The sequence below is a fragment of the Pezoporus flaviventris genome, unplaced genomic scaffold (genome assembly GCF_033815535.1).
Source record: "Pezoporus flaviventris isolate CSIRO_AGI_PZ_B2104156 unplaced genomic scaffold, CSIRO_AGI_Pfla_v1 ptg000057l, whole genome shotgun sequence".
Lineage (NCBI taxonomy): Eukaryota > Metazoa > Chordata > Aves > Psittaciformes > Psittacidae > Pezoporus > Pezoporus flaviventris.
In genome coordinates, this window is record NW_026892605.1 from 7,103,269 (window position 1) to 7,121,229 (window position 17,961).

The following is a 17,961-nucleotide window of genomic DNA, read 5'->3' on the forward strand; positions in this document are numbered from 1 at the left end:
ATCTTTTTTCCTCTTATCATGTTAGTTCATTTGCCATATCATGCCAAAACAGTCATTGAAATAATGCTGTTTTCTTATGTGCTGCTGCAGAGTTATTATCATAAAGTAATTCTATTTAATAGCCTGACTACATTTTCTTAATGCAGTCTCCTCATTATATTACATTTGGAATTTCAGTTTGCCTAGAAAATCACTTCAGAATTAAATTTGTTACTTTAAAATAGCAGCCAAGTATTAATCCTTTCCTCTCTTTTTGGATGAAATGGTAGGCAGCTTAGCTGCACAGGTTGTAAACAGTGGTTATTCCACAGTGGTTTTCATTTCCTTCAAAATTAAACCATCATTTGAAACAGTCTCCTTCTAGGCAAAAGAAAACCTCTTTTAAAAAGAATTAGTTATATGGCCTTAATATAGTTTTCTTTCGTCTGACATGTCAGCAATTATGATATGAGGTGCTTATTCATTATGTCAGTGTTTACCTTGCCAAAGATTAGTTTGTTGCTGACAAAGTCTTTGAAAGATGACATAGACTTTAGCTCATTTTACATGTGTCATGCTGAAATTGTCAGTGTTGTTGCTATAAAAACACCTTTTACATTCTACTGCATGAACACGTGCATGAAAGCAAGATTTACCTAGTAGGTCCTGACAAATTAGATAAACAATCAACAGAAGCATCTTAAGTTTCCAGCTAATAATCACACTAAAGGCAATTACTGAATATTACATACCTTTACAGTAAGAGGTGACAATTTGCTTAGTCCCAGCTGCATCTGATCATGTCGGACAGTAATAAACCTTATCAGATGTAATCTCCAGTGCACATAACTTTTGACCCCAAAATTGCTGAAGTCAATTTAAAAAGACTCATTTTAACTCCAGTGCAGGTTGGATCAGCTGCCTCACACAGGTGGCTAATCTAAAGGGTACAGTCTTGGTATGTCACTACAGATTTCTTTTAAGGCCTTCTCTGAGTGTAAGTGATCCTGATACCTTTGTTCTGAGGAACCAAGGAAATAAGTGGTTGTACTAGGGATGGCACACAGCGGGTACACAAAAATAACAGCCAGCTGCTGTTTGACAGACGTCTGTTATGCTTTTTATCTGTCACTAACATTTCAGGACAGTAGGTACGTTCATTTCCTTATCTACATGAAGTGCATTGAAATCCTTTTCTGGACACATCTAGATTTTTGCCATCCTGTTCAATCCACGGGAAACCGGAATTCTGGTTGGTGTTCATGTTTGTGTAACTGAGAGATGAGGGTTCTGTATTCTTGGCATCACTGTCTTAACAGCAGTGAGGAATAGCTTTGTGGCAGGCTAATCCTGTGCCATTCCCGCGTGATGTATGTTCCCATTATATGTGTGTTTCATGCTTAAACAGTAATTAGTTGTGGATAGCTGGGAGCTTTGCAGACGCCCAAGAGCTCAGATCTGCTCAAGTTAACACATCTCCCCGCCCCCTTCCTTGCATAACTTGCGATCACAGAGCCATGAAAGTATGTGAGTCCCTCCCCCAGCACAGCCTGATCCCACCCGGCATATGACCTGGGCTCCATGTCAGCCAGAGCGGGCAGCACTGACTTGCCAGCGTGCCGCACATAGCCAGGGCAATCACCTTCACAGAAGAGAGTTTCTACCCGCTTTCGAGGTGGCCGAGGCAGACATGGATAGCACCAAAGAAGAGGAGGCTCTGCTGCAGTCTGTGAGGAGGGCTGGAGCCACAGTGCCAAGGAAGCGAGCGGTGGGAAGGCTGGTCATGCACAGCATGGTGATGTTCGGCCGGGAGTTCTGCTATGCCGTGGAGGCCGCCTTTGTCACGCCGGTGCTGCTCAGTGTAGGGCTGCCCAAGAACCTCTACAGCCTGGTGTGGCTCATCAGCCCTATCCTGGGCTTCATGCTGCAGCCCGTGGTAGGTTCAGCCAGTGATCACTGCACCTGTAGCTGGGGCAGGAGGCGACCTTACATTCTGGGTCTGGGCATCATAATGCTGTTAGGCATGGCTTTGTACCTCAATGGGGACATGATGATCTCAGGTGAGTGAGGGGCATACACTGTGCTGACAGACAAAACTCATCCTAGCTTTTTGAATCAGAAAGAAAAGAGGGGTTCGTTTTTTCTCATGTTAAAATTGGGTACAGTGTTGCTTAGCTGCATTGAAGGAGCTGGGGAGCACTAAAATCTTAATATCTGTTGAATTCCAACACTGTGTTACGTACCCTATACACAGTGTTCTGTAGTTTGTGCATGTGATTACAGTATGTTGCATGTTGTGTGGTCGCCTGATCCGTTTGTGTAAGTAGAGCACTGCTTAGGCCCACAGAAGTTTTTATGAGCTTAAATCTACTTCGTTAAATTAAGCAATAAATATTGTCTGTGTGACATAATACTAATTCAAACTGAATAACTTTTAATCCCTATTTTAGATGGATGACCATTTAAAATACATATCTTTAATTGGTGGAGCAGTGATTTGACTCAGAACTATGTTATGCTGGTGAATTACAGAAATTTGCAATTCCTTGGAAGCCATGTTGCACCTGGAATGTGCAGAATTGAACAGGAATGACATCCCTAGATGCTGCTGTATTTCAGCTTGCGATGTAGTTCTCAGTCGATGGAAAGCTGTTACTGTCACTATGACTTGGCAGAGAGGGGAGGTGTATGTTTTTGTGCATTGATTTATTCTCTCTTCCTGATAATCACTGGTGTCAAATAAACTTGTATTCATCTGCCCGAAGAGTTACAGCCAATTCTTGATTATCTACAATGATGGAAGAGTGGGGCAAATAGAATACAGCAAAAAAGGACTGCAGAGTGCATGTATATAGTCTACCAGAGCATGCCAAGGAGATGCAAAGGAGTAGATTAAGGCTAGTGATGCTCTTGATCATGGAGCTTGCAGTACCCTGACCTTATGCTGACTCAAAGTAGTAAGTCAACCCAGCACAGCTCAGCACTGCACTCAGTTATCCTACTTCTCTGATGGGATTCTGGTATCAACACAAACTCTCTTTTGCATAGCTAAGCATTGTTTAGATTTGCAGGTATCAGGAAAGATAAAATGTGTTTTTGCAGAACATGGTACTGTTGCTGTCAGAATGAGGGTGTTTTTCTTTTGTAGCTTTCATCGGTGAGAGACAAAAGCAGCAGACGTGGGCAATAATCATTACCATGCTGGGAGTAGTGCTTTTTGATTTTGCAGCTGATTTTATTGATGGCCCCATCAAAGCATATTTATTTGATGTCTGCTGTCATGAGGATAAAGAGAAAGGTCTGCATTACCACGCCCTCCTCACAGGTACTCAGATCCCTTCTTTTCCTCCCTCCTTCTCAAAGAGGGAAGGTAATTGCATGGATTTTATCCTCCCTGTGTTTCTAATATTGAATGAACTGATCATCTGATCCCGCACTTCAGTCACGAGTCTTTTGTTGCTGAGTTTTCACTGCTCCAGAGAACAGGACTTGTGATTGCTGCTACAGGAACTCTGCTGCAGAAGGCTGCAGGCATAAACATTTACAGCAACATAACCATGATTTAAGTAAGAGCAATTAGTTATTTTAAAAAGTGAAGTAGCGTTTATTCATCATTCTGATTTTTGTCAAAGTTTTTTGTGACGTAAAAAGGGATTTAACTTGTTTCCTTGCCATAGCACTTAAGAATAACATTTTTGACTTGGAATGTGACATAGAGCAAGAGCTGCACAAACCAGAACAGTTGATTTCCATTCTTCAGCAGTGTTCCAGTATGTGCTTTCCTGTATAGAAATAGGAATTCTGTGTAAAATTCAGAACTTCACAACTTCCACAAAATACATCTAACTGGCTCAGTGCAGGGCTTTGCATATGAAGTGAGAGCTTCAATTGCCTTTATATGTGTTTGAAATGTTGCTGAATTACAGAAGGAAACCTTCTGCACTACGTCCACATTAAGAAGATGCACAGGGAAGACATGTAAGGCTGTGTACCTGTAATGTGGATCAGGAGGCACTTTCAGCATGTCTTGAAAGCAGTCACTGTAAAAGGAGTAGACAAAAAGCAGACTAGATGAGAAGTCATGCAATCTGTGTTGATGCAGAGTTTTGTGCCTGTTGAGCCAAACCAAGAGCAGAAGGCATGTAGATTCAGTGACAGTTACTGTAGTTGAGGAGGGAGGTGCGGTAGCTATTGACATTGGGCATTTAAAATAGCTGTGTCCAGGAACACAGATTATAAGGGAATCTTAAAGCCATAAGGAATTAAATCAGTATTATCCACTAGAAACTGACAGATCAGATTTTTAACAATCACTTGTTTGCACAGAGAGGGGAGTCATTCTCTATGTACATTCTTCCTGTCAGCAGAACTCTGGTTGCAATTTTTACTTGGATGATAGGAAAAAGGCTTGATTTCCACATTTGCAGCCACAGATTTAGCTGATCCATCTGTATACTGAGCTGTGAAAAGGGATGTGGGACAAATAACATCAAAAAAGAGTGGAACAGATTGCATTATTTGGTCCAGCACCCTGTGCCATTTACCTTATGGGTAATTACCTACCCTGTTCTTGAAATCTTCCCTCAACAGGGGTTCTGCAGGCCTTCCAAAGCAGTTGGTTCCAGCACTTCACTGGCCTGTTATTAAATAGTTTCCTCTAAAATCTAATCTTAATAACCATTGCCTACAATTTACATTTATCATTCCTTGTTCTACCCCTACTAGACACAAACAGCAATCTTCCCATTTCTTTTCTAGCTTTCATTTTAGCTATTATTTTGTTTCCTTGATTTAGTTCCCTCTTTTTGTGCTACACATTTTCAAGATCTTGCTCTCCAATTTGTCTTCAATTTAAAGTTTGAACATGAAACTGTAGCTTTGCAGTTATGAAACTTATGACCACTGAGACGTGGAAGGAAGAGCCCACATATCCAACACACAGAACTCAGACTGCATTCCAATGTGATCGTTACTTTTTGTGAAAACAGCATGCAAAGACAGCCTCAAACATCAAACATCAGCTCTGTGCAAACATTTAGTGTAGGTTTCCTTCAAAAAGTTGACAGCTTAATAGCTCTTCATGAGAAGAAGCAAGGATACAGTCCCCTGTAAAATGCAGGACACAATGAAGAAGGGCCATAATTACACCCAAGAGGGAAAAAAGTACAGAAAGCCCAGAATGAAATCAAAATCACAGGTTTTGCAGGTGAAGCAAATGTAGGTCCTGTTGATTTTTGTTAGACAGAATGGTTCTGCCATACGTTGTCTTCAGTTCTCCTAAGCAGAATAGAAATGCTTCCAATAAGTCCTTCAAATGCTTCTATCCTGCTTAACTCCAATGACCTGCAGAGCCACCTAGTTAAAAGGGTGTCACGACACTACAGAGCTGCTTTCCCTTCCAGAGCTCTGTTCTGTATGTAACAGTGTGTGCTTTCTTATGCTTCTGAAACTGTGTGAGCACAAAAAGAACAAAATGAAGAAATCATAAAAACAACCAGACTGAGCGCTGGTTTTACTAGTCTCAAGACACAAGGCAGCATTCTCATTTCACCTTTTATCATAAATTTTCTGAGAAAATCAGTAAATGGAATTACACATTTGTATTTTATTAGTTTTGTTTTCTGCATGGTGAGGCACTTGGATTCTGGTAACTACAAAACAATGCTTTTAGTTTTATTTCTTTTAAGAAATACTCACATGGAGAGACTATTTCTGTTTAGATTCACCTCTATAAAAAAACTTTTATGAAGTCTGAACTATAGATAGTCTTGATGCAATTTAAAAATGTTTGGGTTTTTCATGAACTCTTTTAGTATAAATTTCAGTAGAATTTTATAAACTCACTGTTTCAAAGAAAGAAACTTGGAAGAGTCAAGAAAAGAGATGGAAGTCCATGTTACTGTTTCTTAAGGCATGTTTTTGAGAGTTCTGTGCTCCAGAGCTGAGGAGATTTCTCAAGAGATGTTTGGTAATCACGTCATGTATGTGGTTAGCTCAGTATTCCTATTTCTTGTGATTAATATCTGAAGAGCGATTATTCAGCCATTTCTAGAGGGGGTCACATGTTGAGAGTACTGTGTACTATTTGTTTTATCAACTCCAGTGGACCTTATTTCTCCTTTTTTCCCCTTTTTTTTCCCACCCTTGCAGGTCTGGGAGGAGCCCTGGGTTACCTGACAGGTGCTGTGGACTGGGGGCAGATTATGCTGGGATATTCCTTGACATCGGAATTCCAGGTGATTTTCTTCTTCGCAGCCTTGGTTTTGCTAATCTGCCTTGCTGTACATCTGCGCAGTATTCCAGAAGTTCCACTCAGATATGAAAATGAAGAGTCAAAGTTCTTGTTGGATGTGACTGAATCCTATAAATACAGCTCCATAGAGGAAGAAATCAAGAATGGGTACTTAAAATCAACATGTACTGAAATAAAGGCTGAAGCTAAACCAGGGAAATGTGCTGTTACATCAGACATGGGGGTAAGTGCAGAGGTGGTTTTGTAAGCCATGTCATTGTATCCCTGGAATATTAAAGCCTGCTTTCTTTTCTCTTTATATATTGTTTTTTAAGTTATGAAGTATTTCCAGCAAGAGGTACAAGGCAAGCTAGTCCTGATGCTTTGAACAACTGCTAGATATGAGGGAGAGCCAGGTTCGGGTTTCTGCTCCGTTTTGGCATCACTCATGTGAATTTTGTCAAAAGGATCTACTTTGACCTTTAAATCTGATAGAGTTAATGTCAAATTGTGGGCAAAGACTAAAGAAAATTAATCTTTGGTATAAGTCTGTAGCTCCCACTGAAGTCCACATGCTTTCATATGTAGCACATGTGAAGTGTTTGTTCCTTGGTCTAGCAAATGGGTTTGCTGCTGCCTAACACATCATTAAGGATTTGTTGACAGTAATTTGTCAGTATTGTGTTTAAAATTGCCACTTTTACAGCAATGCTAGGAGAGGTTTAGTTTTATTTTGAAGTTATGTTGTTAGCTGTGTCTTTGGCAGAACTTTTAGGTGAAAGAGAATAGTGAGTACTTTCAGATCATCACTGTTCCTTTATCCTGCTGCATTTTTATGAGAGATGCTTCAATCTAAGGCAGCTAGGAAAAGGTGAATCTACCCCAAAAATACCTGGAGAGCACACTTCTAGAATGGTCTTGTGAACAGATGATCATTTTTACTGTTTTGTTGGTGACTTTCAGTGCTAGGAATCCTCACTGGCTCCTATAAGTGATGAAACAGTTCTGCTGTTTTAATTTTACTTCTCATCTCTTGGCTTCATGTGTATCTATCCCTGTCAGGTCTTGATAAATTGGGTAAAAAAATATTGAGACTGTGCAGCTAGTTATAAGTTAGAAACCTAAACTCAAGTTTTAGCTACAAATAAAAGGTATTTATTACCTATTACTAGTTATCATTTTTATTATAATAATACTTGCTTTTCCTAACTCAAATCAAAACATTTCACCAGATGTGAAACAAAGGTAAAATAAAAGATGAACACTCCCTGGTGAGAATGACAAAGACAGAGAGGGGCAGGCAGCAAAGCAGCAGTCTGGGGGAGAACATGGCTAGCACACTGTGATGCCATCACTGTTTCCCCACCATAGGCTACCTTGAGCATCCTTCACCAGCGCTGCTCACTCCGAGCACCCTCCAAATTGTCAGAGAAGCTGAGTGCCATTGACTGCTTAGCCCATGTGGGCTCTAAAGAAAGGAAGGTAAATGATGAAAAGAGAGCAGATGCAGTGGAAGCAAGGGGGGAGCTTCTACCTTGGCAAGAACTAATTCCACGGAATCAGTAACATCTGACACCCGAGGTAAAGCTCTGGTGTCCACTGTGGCAAGCTTGTGCCGTTGCCCTCCTCTCTGTATTCTTAGCTGGACAGACTGAGAGAAGCTCAAAGTGCTTTTATCTCTCTCATGTTTCTTTGATGTGCCTGGGCACATTCATATCCTAGACATTCACTGGCTTAATGGTCTGTCTCTTGTGGTACATGTTTTGTGAGTCCATTCATTACTATAATTGCTTCCTTGAAGAAATGGTTTGGCTTTCTGGTTTTCTGTGTCTCTTTTTGCTGCAGGCATCATCTTCTAAATTAAGGGCTGTGCCCTCTACATGCTAATGTAGCTATTAGCTGTAATTAGCATGATTATTAATGAGATTTGACCTGTTACACTGTTCATAGTGATTAGACTTTTGTTCTTTAGTATGGTGCCAGATTACTCAGGATCTACTGCCATAAAACCGAAGTTAGATTGAGTCCTCTGTACCCCTTAAGAACCATCTTAGGCCTTGAGCTGTAGTGATTTTGTAGATCAAATAAGTTGTCATTGTGAGCTTTTGCAGGATAAGGTACTTAAATGGAGACAAACTTCAGCATCCCATTTAAATTAGTGTCAGCTTTGTGTGGTGTTGTGTACTAAATATGTGCATTAAACTTCAGATTCCATTTCCACTCTCTAAAACACCTAAATAGGAAGCAAGCATTTCACCTAGCTGTCAAACTACTGTTTGTAATTACAGCAGTATCCTTTTCTAGTTCCCTGTCCTTAACACTTTGATTGCAAAGGCTATTTTAAAGAACTGTGTGGAAAAGCTGAACGAATTAAATAATCCAAGTCAAATGATAATAATTACTTTGAAATAGCATTAGTGAGTCAACATGGATTTTTCTTCTTTTTGTTGTTTTTTGATAATGTAGAAGAATAGAAAGCTTACTCCATTTAAAAGGGACAGAGGTGCCAAGAGAAATTCCAAGGGATTTGGACAATATGCAGTTCAAGGTAAAAGTCAGCAACTTGAGTTTTGTCATTACTGTGAGGATTAAAAACCTCCCACTGGAGCAAGTAATTTCCAACTTTGTATGTGCTGATTATTCATAGAGTAGCTTGCAGCATAACCTAGTTCAAAGGAGAGCAGAACTGTGAAAAGTAGAACATTGATGGAAAAAATGAAAAAAAAATCCATTATCTTACAGCAAATTGAAGACAAAATTCATCTTAACAGTAATGAACGGAACTTTTACAATTCTTTCACATTTCCCCTTACCATCTCTCCCAACACTTTTGCCTCCAAACATCACTAAAGGAAATTGGAAGAGTTCCATCATGCACAGATAATATCTTTTCTCTGAAAGCAAAGAGCCATGAGGAGCTTTACACCAGTAAGAATTATATGTCACAAATGCCTGACATCAAGCACACCTACAGCACTAAAAAAAAACTGAAGTAATACAAGTGATGTTATGAATATGACTGGAAAAGATACTGAGAGAGGGCTTTGGGCACAGGACTCAGACAAGGAGTAGGGAGATAAGGTTGGGCATTAGAAGTGATGAGATACTTTGGTTTTCCCCATCAGTGGAATTTGTTACGTTTTGATTTTGGAATTACTTATTTCTGCTGTGGGATGAGGTCTTCAGGCGCTGGAGCTCACGTTCTCTGGGAGCTGGGATTTTGAGTGGCGCTGCATCTCCTGTGATGTATCGTAGCCTCTCCCTGCTTCATGGAGGGGAGAACAGTGGAAATCTCATCATATGCCAGAATAGTGAAATTTTCTGGGCGATGGAATGGGAATGAGAAAGGTGTAGTCCATGACATGACTCATACACCATCAGAAATGGTGTAGTCCATGACTCATACGTTTTAATTCTCAGGAAGTATTTTCAGTTTCATTTTTTCTGTGGCATCTTTAAATTTTCAATGTAAAGTTGATGGTCTCTGTATTTTTTGTTTCTGGTTTTGTTTTGGTTTGTTCTGGGTTTTTTGTTTGTTTTGGGATTTTTTTTTTTTTTGAAACTCCATTGATTTATTTTGGCAGAAAATTTTCACTTGGTTCTACAGGTAAATAATAATCCCACTCAGTATCCTACAGCAAGAAATGTTACATCTTTGCTGATATACCTCAGCTCTCTCAGTCTTTGTGAATCGTTCAGATGGCTTTACTAGGCAAGGGCTCTACAAATCAAATTTATACTGAAGGACTTTCAGCACCCAAGCAACTGTTCCTAGCAGAGAATAAAAATCTTTGGGAGTTTACCAATGAAAAGATGTCAAGGTCATCTCCATTTGCTGTCAGCTATTTTATTAGCCTTCAGGGCAATAATACAGTATTATTGTTAAATACTTGCTTCCAGGATCAAAGGAGGATGACCCTTAAATCACTCTTGAAGACACTTTTAAACATGCCATCCCACTATCGGTGTCTGTGTGTGAGCCACCTCTTTGGATGGATGGCTTTCCTGTCCAACATGCTCTTCTTCACGGATTTCATGGGACAGGTAAAAGTGTAAAATCCTCTCACTTCTCATTCTTCTTAGCATCTTCTCCTCCACTGGAAAGAAATGAGACAGTGTTATAATTCTGGGGAAGTGGCAGATCCAGTTTCATCTGGATGGCTCAATAGGAGTTTTGTGAAACAGCTAATTGATCTCAGACCCCCCATTCTGACCCAGTCTGTTGGATCTTTGAGGAAGACCTTTTGGCATTTGTAAAGCTATTTGTGTTTATTTATCTATTCCAAATGAGCTCTTCCAAACACATCCATTCTCTGCTTTGGCTTTGGAGCTGTTCTGGGGTGGGCAGGTTTCCTAACTAAAGTACTGCTGGTGCTGCTCTCGTGTAGCCAGCCTTGCCCTGGTGTGGGCACTGTGGGCACAATGTGTTTACTTGCACTGCAACCTCCCCAGCCTCAGGCTCTGATTGCAGCTCCTTGTACACAGTAAGCTGCTGCTTTGCAGCTGAAACCTCTTGTCTCCTTCAATTTGGCTGTCCCTGGCACCCCTCCTTAAACCTTTCCCTGAGCCCCCTCTGCCAGCAATTACTTGCCTTCATGCTACCCAGTGGTCCCTTTTCTACATCATTCCCAGGCAGTAAGACTGTATGTCCCTGCCTGTGAATCTAGCCTATATGGTCCTGTCTGCCTCCTTTCTTCCAGGGTACAAATATGCTCCTGGCACAAATCACATTGCCACTTCCTTTTTTTCCCCTGTGCTTTACATGCAGTATTCCCATTTCATTGCCTTTTTCTTGTCTCTGTTGGCAAGAGGAAGGCTTGTTGGTTTTTGTTTTGTGTTTTCCTGCACTGTATATGAGCAAGTGAAAGAAAAAGTTTTGCTTGCCTAGATAAGGAACTGAATGAGACAATTACTGGGTAGAAAAATGAGTGTGTTGAGGTAAGCCTAAAAGACAAAACAAAAAGCCCAGTTGTAGATAAATTAGGGACAGGATAAGGCAATGTTGTGGTACCTAGCAACAACTAAAACATTGGTATGTTATCAGCATTGCTCCTAGACTAAAGCTGAAACAGAGCACTGCACCAGCTACTAAGGAGAAAAATAACTTACAGCTGAATCCAGGACAGGCAAGAAGGCATAGCTGGAGAGAGAAGAGTGGGAAATGCAACCAAAGAAATAAACCCTTTGGTTTATTAATTTCTTTAAATGAAGCCAAAGAAAAAGTGCAAACAAACCAGTGTAGACTAGACAGTACAGGAAAAGGCAAAGAATAACAAACAAGGAGAAGCCTGGGATGTGACAATCTGGGAGAAATCAATGTGACACCTGGAGAGCTGTGAAAGGATGTTAAGGCATTTCTTAATTGATTTCTTGGGTGCTAACTTTCCTGCCTAACAAGGATGAGGCCCTGTGTTGGCCACTCTGTTCCCTTAAGAAGAAGGTATTATATGTATGCAGTCATCCTTGCCTTCTGTGATCTTTGTGGTCTCTTTCAGGTTGTATACCATGGTAGTCCTTATGCTCCTCATAACTCCACGCTTTACCTTTCCTACAGAAAAGGAGTAGAGATGGGATGCTGGGGGCTGTGCATCAATGCAATTTCTTCCTCAGCCTATTCTTGTAAGTACCCAGCAATGCACTCCAACACTGTGTTTTTAAATAATTTTTAACTGTGTGCTGTTTGCCATTGTTTGAAAAATAATGTGATGTCAAATTAACTGTTTTATTCCCACATTAAAACTTTGAGAAGCGTTATTAGACACTCATATGTTGGTTCATGACATTGTGATGAGGGGTCACTTTGGGAAAAGGCATTGTTCTGCATGTTCAGACCCTGAATACTGAAAATCAATTGGAAGTTAAATGCCAGACTAAAATGGATGCCGTGGGCATTATTCTGAGATGCTCTGGCACCTAGTAGTGCTGTAGCTGTAGGTTCTTGAAGGTCCTTTTGGCCTCTCCCCATCTGCCTTCCTCATAAAATAAGTCTTTCAGAACGCAGGAGAAATTCTTGCCAGAAGGATGAACCTTGGTCTTCAAAATTATGTGTAAACATGCTAGCACAGTTCCACAGATAGATTTCACTGTAGCTCTTATAAGGGATTATACTTGCGATTTGTGAACTCAATTGAGTAGCTTTGAGAGGGCTGAACTGCATATTTGAAAGAGGCTTGAGGGAAAGCTTTTTTGCTTTTGGAGCCTAACTACAGGCATTTCTGCAGCATCTTTCTCGGGTCAGACAGAGTTTGATGCCAAATGTGCACATTATAATCAAACAGTGGAAATGTCTGAGGTTGTCAATGCGTGCAGTTACTCCAGAATGGTTGTTAACTACTTCTCTGGAGTTGACTGTGTCGGAATAAGACTATCCCCAGAGTGAGCAAATATTCTTTGGCAAGTTTATACCTACAGTAATTTGAGGCAATTTCCAGAATGAGTAAGATTATCTCCTTCATTGCATTTTACAAAATAAAACACCCTAAAGGAATTTCCTGATTAAATGTGACCTGTTTTATTTTATCAGGCTTTTCACTTTCTTTCACAGACATACAGAAAATTCTCCTGCCACACCTAGGATTAAAGGGACTTTATTTCATCGGATACCTACTTTTTGGATTGGGTACTGGATTAATTGGCTTGTTTCCCAACGTCTATTCCACTCTGGCTCTATGTTCCCTCTTTGGCATCATGTCCAGCACTCTGTATACAGTGCCATTCCACCTCATTGCAGAGTATCACAGGGAAGAAGAGGTGAGTTCAGTGCCTAAGGAAGGATAAGTTTACATGCGTCTGGGTCTGTTTAGTCTATTTTGGGAGAAAACAGGATAGAACTGGTGAGTAGCGTTTGATTTTAATTTCAAACTATTTATAATGACACACATTATGAATGGAAAGTTTATGACAGAGAGAAGTAAATCCCCAGCTCCAAACTCTCCAAACAGTCCTGCAGTGAGACAGATCATTATGTACCCTCAGAACTGAAACAAAGTCAATAGCATGAGTTCAGGCAGTAAGCAGATGACAAGGCTTCACTTGGGCTGCCTTCAAGTGGCCCCCCTTCCACCTCTGTCAGTTGAGGAGGTGACTTCTGAGTTCCTAAGGTTAATAACTACACTGTAAAGGCTGGAAGCATTTTTAGTTAACTGCAAAGTGTTACAAAAGCTGTTAGCTAATAAAGATGTGAAATTCAAGTACAAACAGTTTTACATAGTTCAGTATTAAATTATATACCGCTTTTTCATTATCTCTCTAAATGTCAGGGATTGATTTTTGGTCCTCTACAGCATGAAATACTGTTTCCAAGGAAAGTCTGGAAAAGTTTGCGTTCCTTGTATTATGTTTCTGGGTACAGCAGGATCTTCACATCTTGTAAAGCTCTTTAATGGAAAAGTTCTCTCAAGTCTCCTAAGTTAGTGAGAAAGCTGGAAACAAGAAGGTTAAGGAGAGCTGGGAGGACTTAGGAAAATTCTGTTTCTGTCTGGGGACATTCAACAAAATTAACAAAATCAACAAAATTAATAAAGAAAGTTGAACTGTTGAAAAACAACATAGTAACAGCTGAGACCAGCTCAGGGCTAGATCAAGTCCTTGAGAACATGCCGTCCTGTTCTGTACAACTGCTAAGCATCACCATCTGAAGGATGAATGGAAGAAAACTGAATTATTCTATTGGAGGCATCATAGGAGGATGTCTCAATGTGATTAAAAATTGCATAGACCTGAGTCCTAAGTTTTCAGTTAATTTCTCTGTTCCTTCCAACAGAAAATTATATGATGAAGAGTTTTAGAAGGATATAAGAAAGGACAGACAATGACTGCAGTTTAGGGTGAGATCACAACCCTAACCTTTGGGCAGCCAACTCCGAGAGAGGGAATAAAGGCAAAATTCTGCTTCAGAGCTGTTCCAAGACAGAAGTGAAATAAAATACACTGAAGTCTGCATGGACTTTGTATTTAGTAGGCTAATATATTCAAATGTTGCTTGTAAGACAACCAATTGGTCCTTATTTGGAGTAGGGCACTTGCTATGCCATATGTTAAATGATATATAATTCTATATATAAATTATATATATTATATATATATTCTATATTTCTACAACAGAATTAGGTTTAGCACAAATTTTCCATAATGTACAAGATAGACAGAAAAAATATAGAGGCAACATTAACTGCAAGTCTGCATTCATTTACACTTTCATATGCTATAGTCAGAACTCCTAGCTCTTTGAGCACTGGGCACAGCCCAGCAAAATAGGTATCATTCAACCAAAAAATGTGTCTGAAACTGGAAATATTTCAGGTATAAGGACTGTGTCGCTCCAGAACAAAGAGCGGGCATTTTCTGTCACTATGCATTCTACCAGAATAATGTGCTGGGCTGTTAAATGATGCTGACATTCCAACTCCTATTCCATGCTGCTGTTCCCTAGTACCCAAGTTCAGTTTTGTCTACTGGATTTGGAAGAGACTGTCTTCAGTACTTTCGAGCTTTATGTGGCAACAGCTAAAAGGCAAAGTAAAAGGTGTCATGAAAAGCAAAAAAAAGCATCCTAATGGTCAAGATTGTTTGGATACCAGAAGACATAATGAACTAAGCTTTTTGGTCTGCTGTCTATATCATAGCAGATATACAGATAATCAGTAATTAATATGGTGTTTGATAGCGTAGAAGAGTCCTAGTCTGGATATCAATTTTCAGATTAATATCCCCCACAGCAAAAAGTTTACATTTAGATTTTACTACTGAACTCCTTTATGTGCTTTGGGCTGTAACTTCAGAGCACAGTACTCCGTTATAATGAATTATGCATTATATGTGCCTGGGACATGGTATGACTCATAGCATCGCTTTGAAGCTCTGCTTCAACCATGAGAGCTGGAGCTAAATTATACATGATGGGGTGTCCTGTACTGTGAAATGTCAGTTTTCCAGAGCTCAAGTAGATTTGAACTTGAAGGAAATTGCTAATTTTAATTCCTTGAGAAAAGGGATAGAGGGAAAAATTGCAGATGGGAGAAATAGGAAAATCTGGGGAGAACTTGGAAAACTCAGCACCTGTACTATCTCTGTTTGAATTCTGCATGCTCTGTGGTAGAAGTATTAAAAACAGAAGGGAAGCAGACAACTACTGACTTGTCTTGCTGCACCTCAGGGTTGTGACTGTGCATTGGCTGAGAGCTGCGAGTTGTGGGCACCGTCTCATTTCTCTGGGTTTTTATTTTGTGTTTATTTGCAGGGCCTGAAGCTGCAGGATGGGGAACAAGCTGGACAGCATGGGCGAGGGAAGGGCATTGACTGTGCTGCTCTCACCTCCATGGTCCAGCTGGCTCAGATCATCCTTGGTGTGTGCCTGGGGCTCTTGGTCAGTGTTGCTGGCAGCACTGTCACTGTGATTTCAGCATCTACAGTGGCACTGATTGGCTGCTGCTTTGTTGCTTTTTGTGTACACTATGTGGAGTAGGACCGTGTGAAGTGATTGGAAGGAAGCTCCCCAGGGCAGCATTTTCTTTCTGGGCCAGTAGCACTGGTGCTGTTGCTGTGCTGATACTGCTGCACATCCTTCTCACTTACCTCCTTGGAGAGATTGCAATTCCAGAGCTTTACTAAATGGAGACTGGTTAAAACTGGTTGCTTATTGCCTCAGATTTAAATCTTACATATTTTGACTGCTTTGTTACTTCATTCCTGCTGACCTCAGTGTATGAACATACTATTACACATGACAATGTGTGCTCATGGTAACTCCATGTCCTACATGAGGAGTCATTACAAAACTCCTGTCCTGGGTTCGGGACAACTCCTCATTACAGATTTGTGGAAATTAACAGAGAAAGTATGTCACAAACTGAAAAAGTAGTAGAAATGGACAGCTAGGAAGAAAGTTGTTATTTGTCTTGTTTTTCAAGTATCTTAAGTTTGGGGATATTCCTTCTGGTAGTCAAGAGCTGCAGGAGGATCAAACAGAGGCCATGCAGGATGCAATTGCATTATGTTTAGTAGTAATGTTAGTAGTAAAGATCAGTTAATTCTCAGCTACTGTCAAAAGCAGGTTTGAGTGTTCAAGATGACTGGAATATAAAAAGATTGAAGCCAGTTGTTTAAAAGCATAACTGTAAAGTAATTATTTTATGCTGGATCCTGCTGCTTCTACATAAATCAAATGAAAGTACTGAGGGAGCTTGTCATGAATGTCTGCCCAAGGCTGGTCTGCAAATCCACGTGTAGGCACCTAAACAATCCATCTATGGGAAACAGGTGCTATTTCTTCCTTCTTAAAAAGCTGGCCTCTTGACTTTGATACTGTAATTGAAAAAATAAACTTGGCCAAAATAAGAATTTTATGAATGGTTGTTAAGCCACATAAATCTTGACATCGGATATGACAGTATTTGCTTTAAAGTAGCCTCTCTCTTTTTTCTATTTTCCATCACACATCTAGCTTTGAGTGAAATGACATTTGCTCTTTACAGAATATTGTAAATAAATTCAGTTCTGCAAAGCATTATCAGTAATTATTGTACAGTAGATACTTAAGTCCAGTTATCTGTATTTAATTGCATATGAAGCTTCATTCTTAGTTTTATAGTTTTGCCAGAGTTTCGAAAGCCCTGTGTTCGTGAAGGGATATGCTGCATTTATCCTCTGCTCCCTCCGACCTCAAAACTGTCATATCCATTTGCTATGTTATATGCTAAGCCACTTGAAGCCATCTGCTAATGCAATATCGTTAATGAATGGTGATGCAGAAAGACTGTTGCCAGGTATGATGTTTGTTTGGGTTTTTCAAATGTTGCACATGTATAATCAACACTGCTCAGTCAAATGCACTGTTGAGCTGATCAGCTCTTAGAAGCCCTGCATGATACAGACTGACAACACCACAAATAAATGGTTAGATCTGAGCATGAAGTGGCTCTGCAGAGAGGCACCAATTTCATCCTTTTTCTGTGTTTTCAAGAGCAGAGTGGGTCATTTATTCTAAGGAGGAAAAAAAAAAAAGCTCCCCTAGATAAGCTCTTATTAATTATAACAAGCTTATGGAAGCTCCAGATACCTTTTGCTGCTGATGATTGTGTCTCCACTGTCAGTGCAGGCAAACCTTATGATTCTTCACAGCTCCTTAAGCCTGCCTTATGAAGAAGCCACATTTTACGGTTTCTTTAATTTTATGGCCCTTCATGAGCCCATCTAATGTCACACCCATGGAAGAGAAAAGCTTGGAAAAGACTCAGCCTCTGCACTGTGCTTGAAACACATTGTAGGTGCTGATATGGCTGGAGCACAACCATGACAAACACAAGAAGGTCAGAAAAGTCTTCTCAATTCACTTTATGCCATCGTTAACCCACTAACTTCCATTAACTCAGTATCTTCTGGGAGATGGAATTTTTAAGGGAAGAGAGAGGCTTTTGCAGAGCCATAAAAATAGAGAAAGGAGGAGGTGATCTTGTTTTATAGGACTGCAGGACTAGAAGCACCTACGTTTAAATAAAATTTGTTTAATTTCAGTTTATGCCTATTGCCTCTTGTCCATTCCCTGGACAACACTGAGAAGGTCCTGGTTCCCTCTTCTTTAACCTCCATCCCCATCAGCTATATACCCATATTGAGAAGATCCTCCTGAGCCTTCTTATCTGCGTGCTGAACAAACCCAGCACTGTCAGTTTATCCTTGCACAGCAGATGCTCCAGGCCATCCACTGTGTAAATCCATGCCACAGGTGCTGAGGTCGTAAAGCTCCAATTGCA

The 17,961-nt window shown here is 40.2% G+C and overlaps 1 protein-coding gene across 4 annotated transcripts; it reads left to right on the forward strand.

Annotated features, from left to right (window-relative positions):
* The first annotated feature begins 1,458 nt into the window (after window positions 1-1,458).
* SLC45A2 (solute carrier family 45 member 2) lies at window positions 1,459-17,721 on the forward strand. Of its 4 annotated transcripts, none has more exons than XM_061469528.1 (7): window positions 1,459-2,039; window positions 3,128-3,304; window positions 6,130-6,455; window positions 10,112-10,255; window positions 11,707-11,830; window positions 12,756-12,961; window positions 15,450-17,721. In XM_061469528.1, the coding sequence occupies exons 1-7, from the start codon at window positions 1,547-1,549 to the stop codon at window positions 15,672-15,674; spliced, it is 1,695 nt and encodes a 564-aa protein (XP_061325512.1). In that variant the 5' UTR covers window positions 1,459-1,546; the 3' UTR covers window positions 15,675-17,721. The 4 variants fall into 4 exon arrangements, with proteins under 4 accessions (XP_061325512.1, XP_061325516.1, XP_061325514.1 ...); XM_061469532.1 differs by having other exon boundaries at window positions 6,130-6,215; XM_061469530.1 differs by having other exon boundaries at window positions 11,766-11,830; window positions 15,450-15,658.
* The last annotated feature ends 240 nt before the right edge of the window (window positions 17,722-17,961 follow it).

Excerpts from the sequence above, each read along its gene's own strand:
- SLC45A2 (XM_061469528.1), top strand. The coding sequence starts at position 1,547 with ATGACCTGGGCTCCATGTCAGCCAGAGCGGGCAGCACTGACTTGCCAG. Across the intron at positions 10,256-11,706 it reads TCACGGATTTCATGGGACAG|GTTGTATACCATGGTAGTCC; the intron begins GTAAAAGTGTAA and ends GGTCTCTTTCAG. Across the intron at positions 11,831-12,755 it reads TTCTTCCTCAGCCTATTCTT|ACATACAGAAAATTCTCCTG; the intron begins GTAAGTACCCAG and ends TTTCTTTCACAG.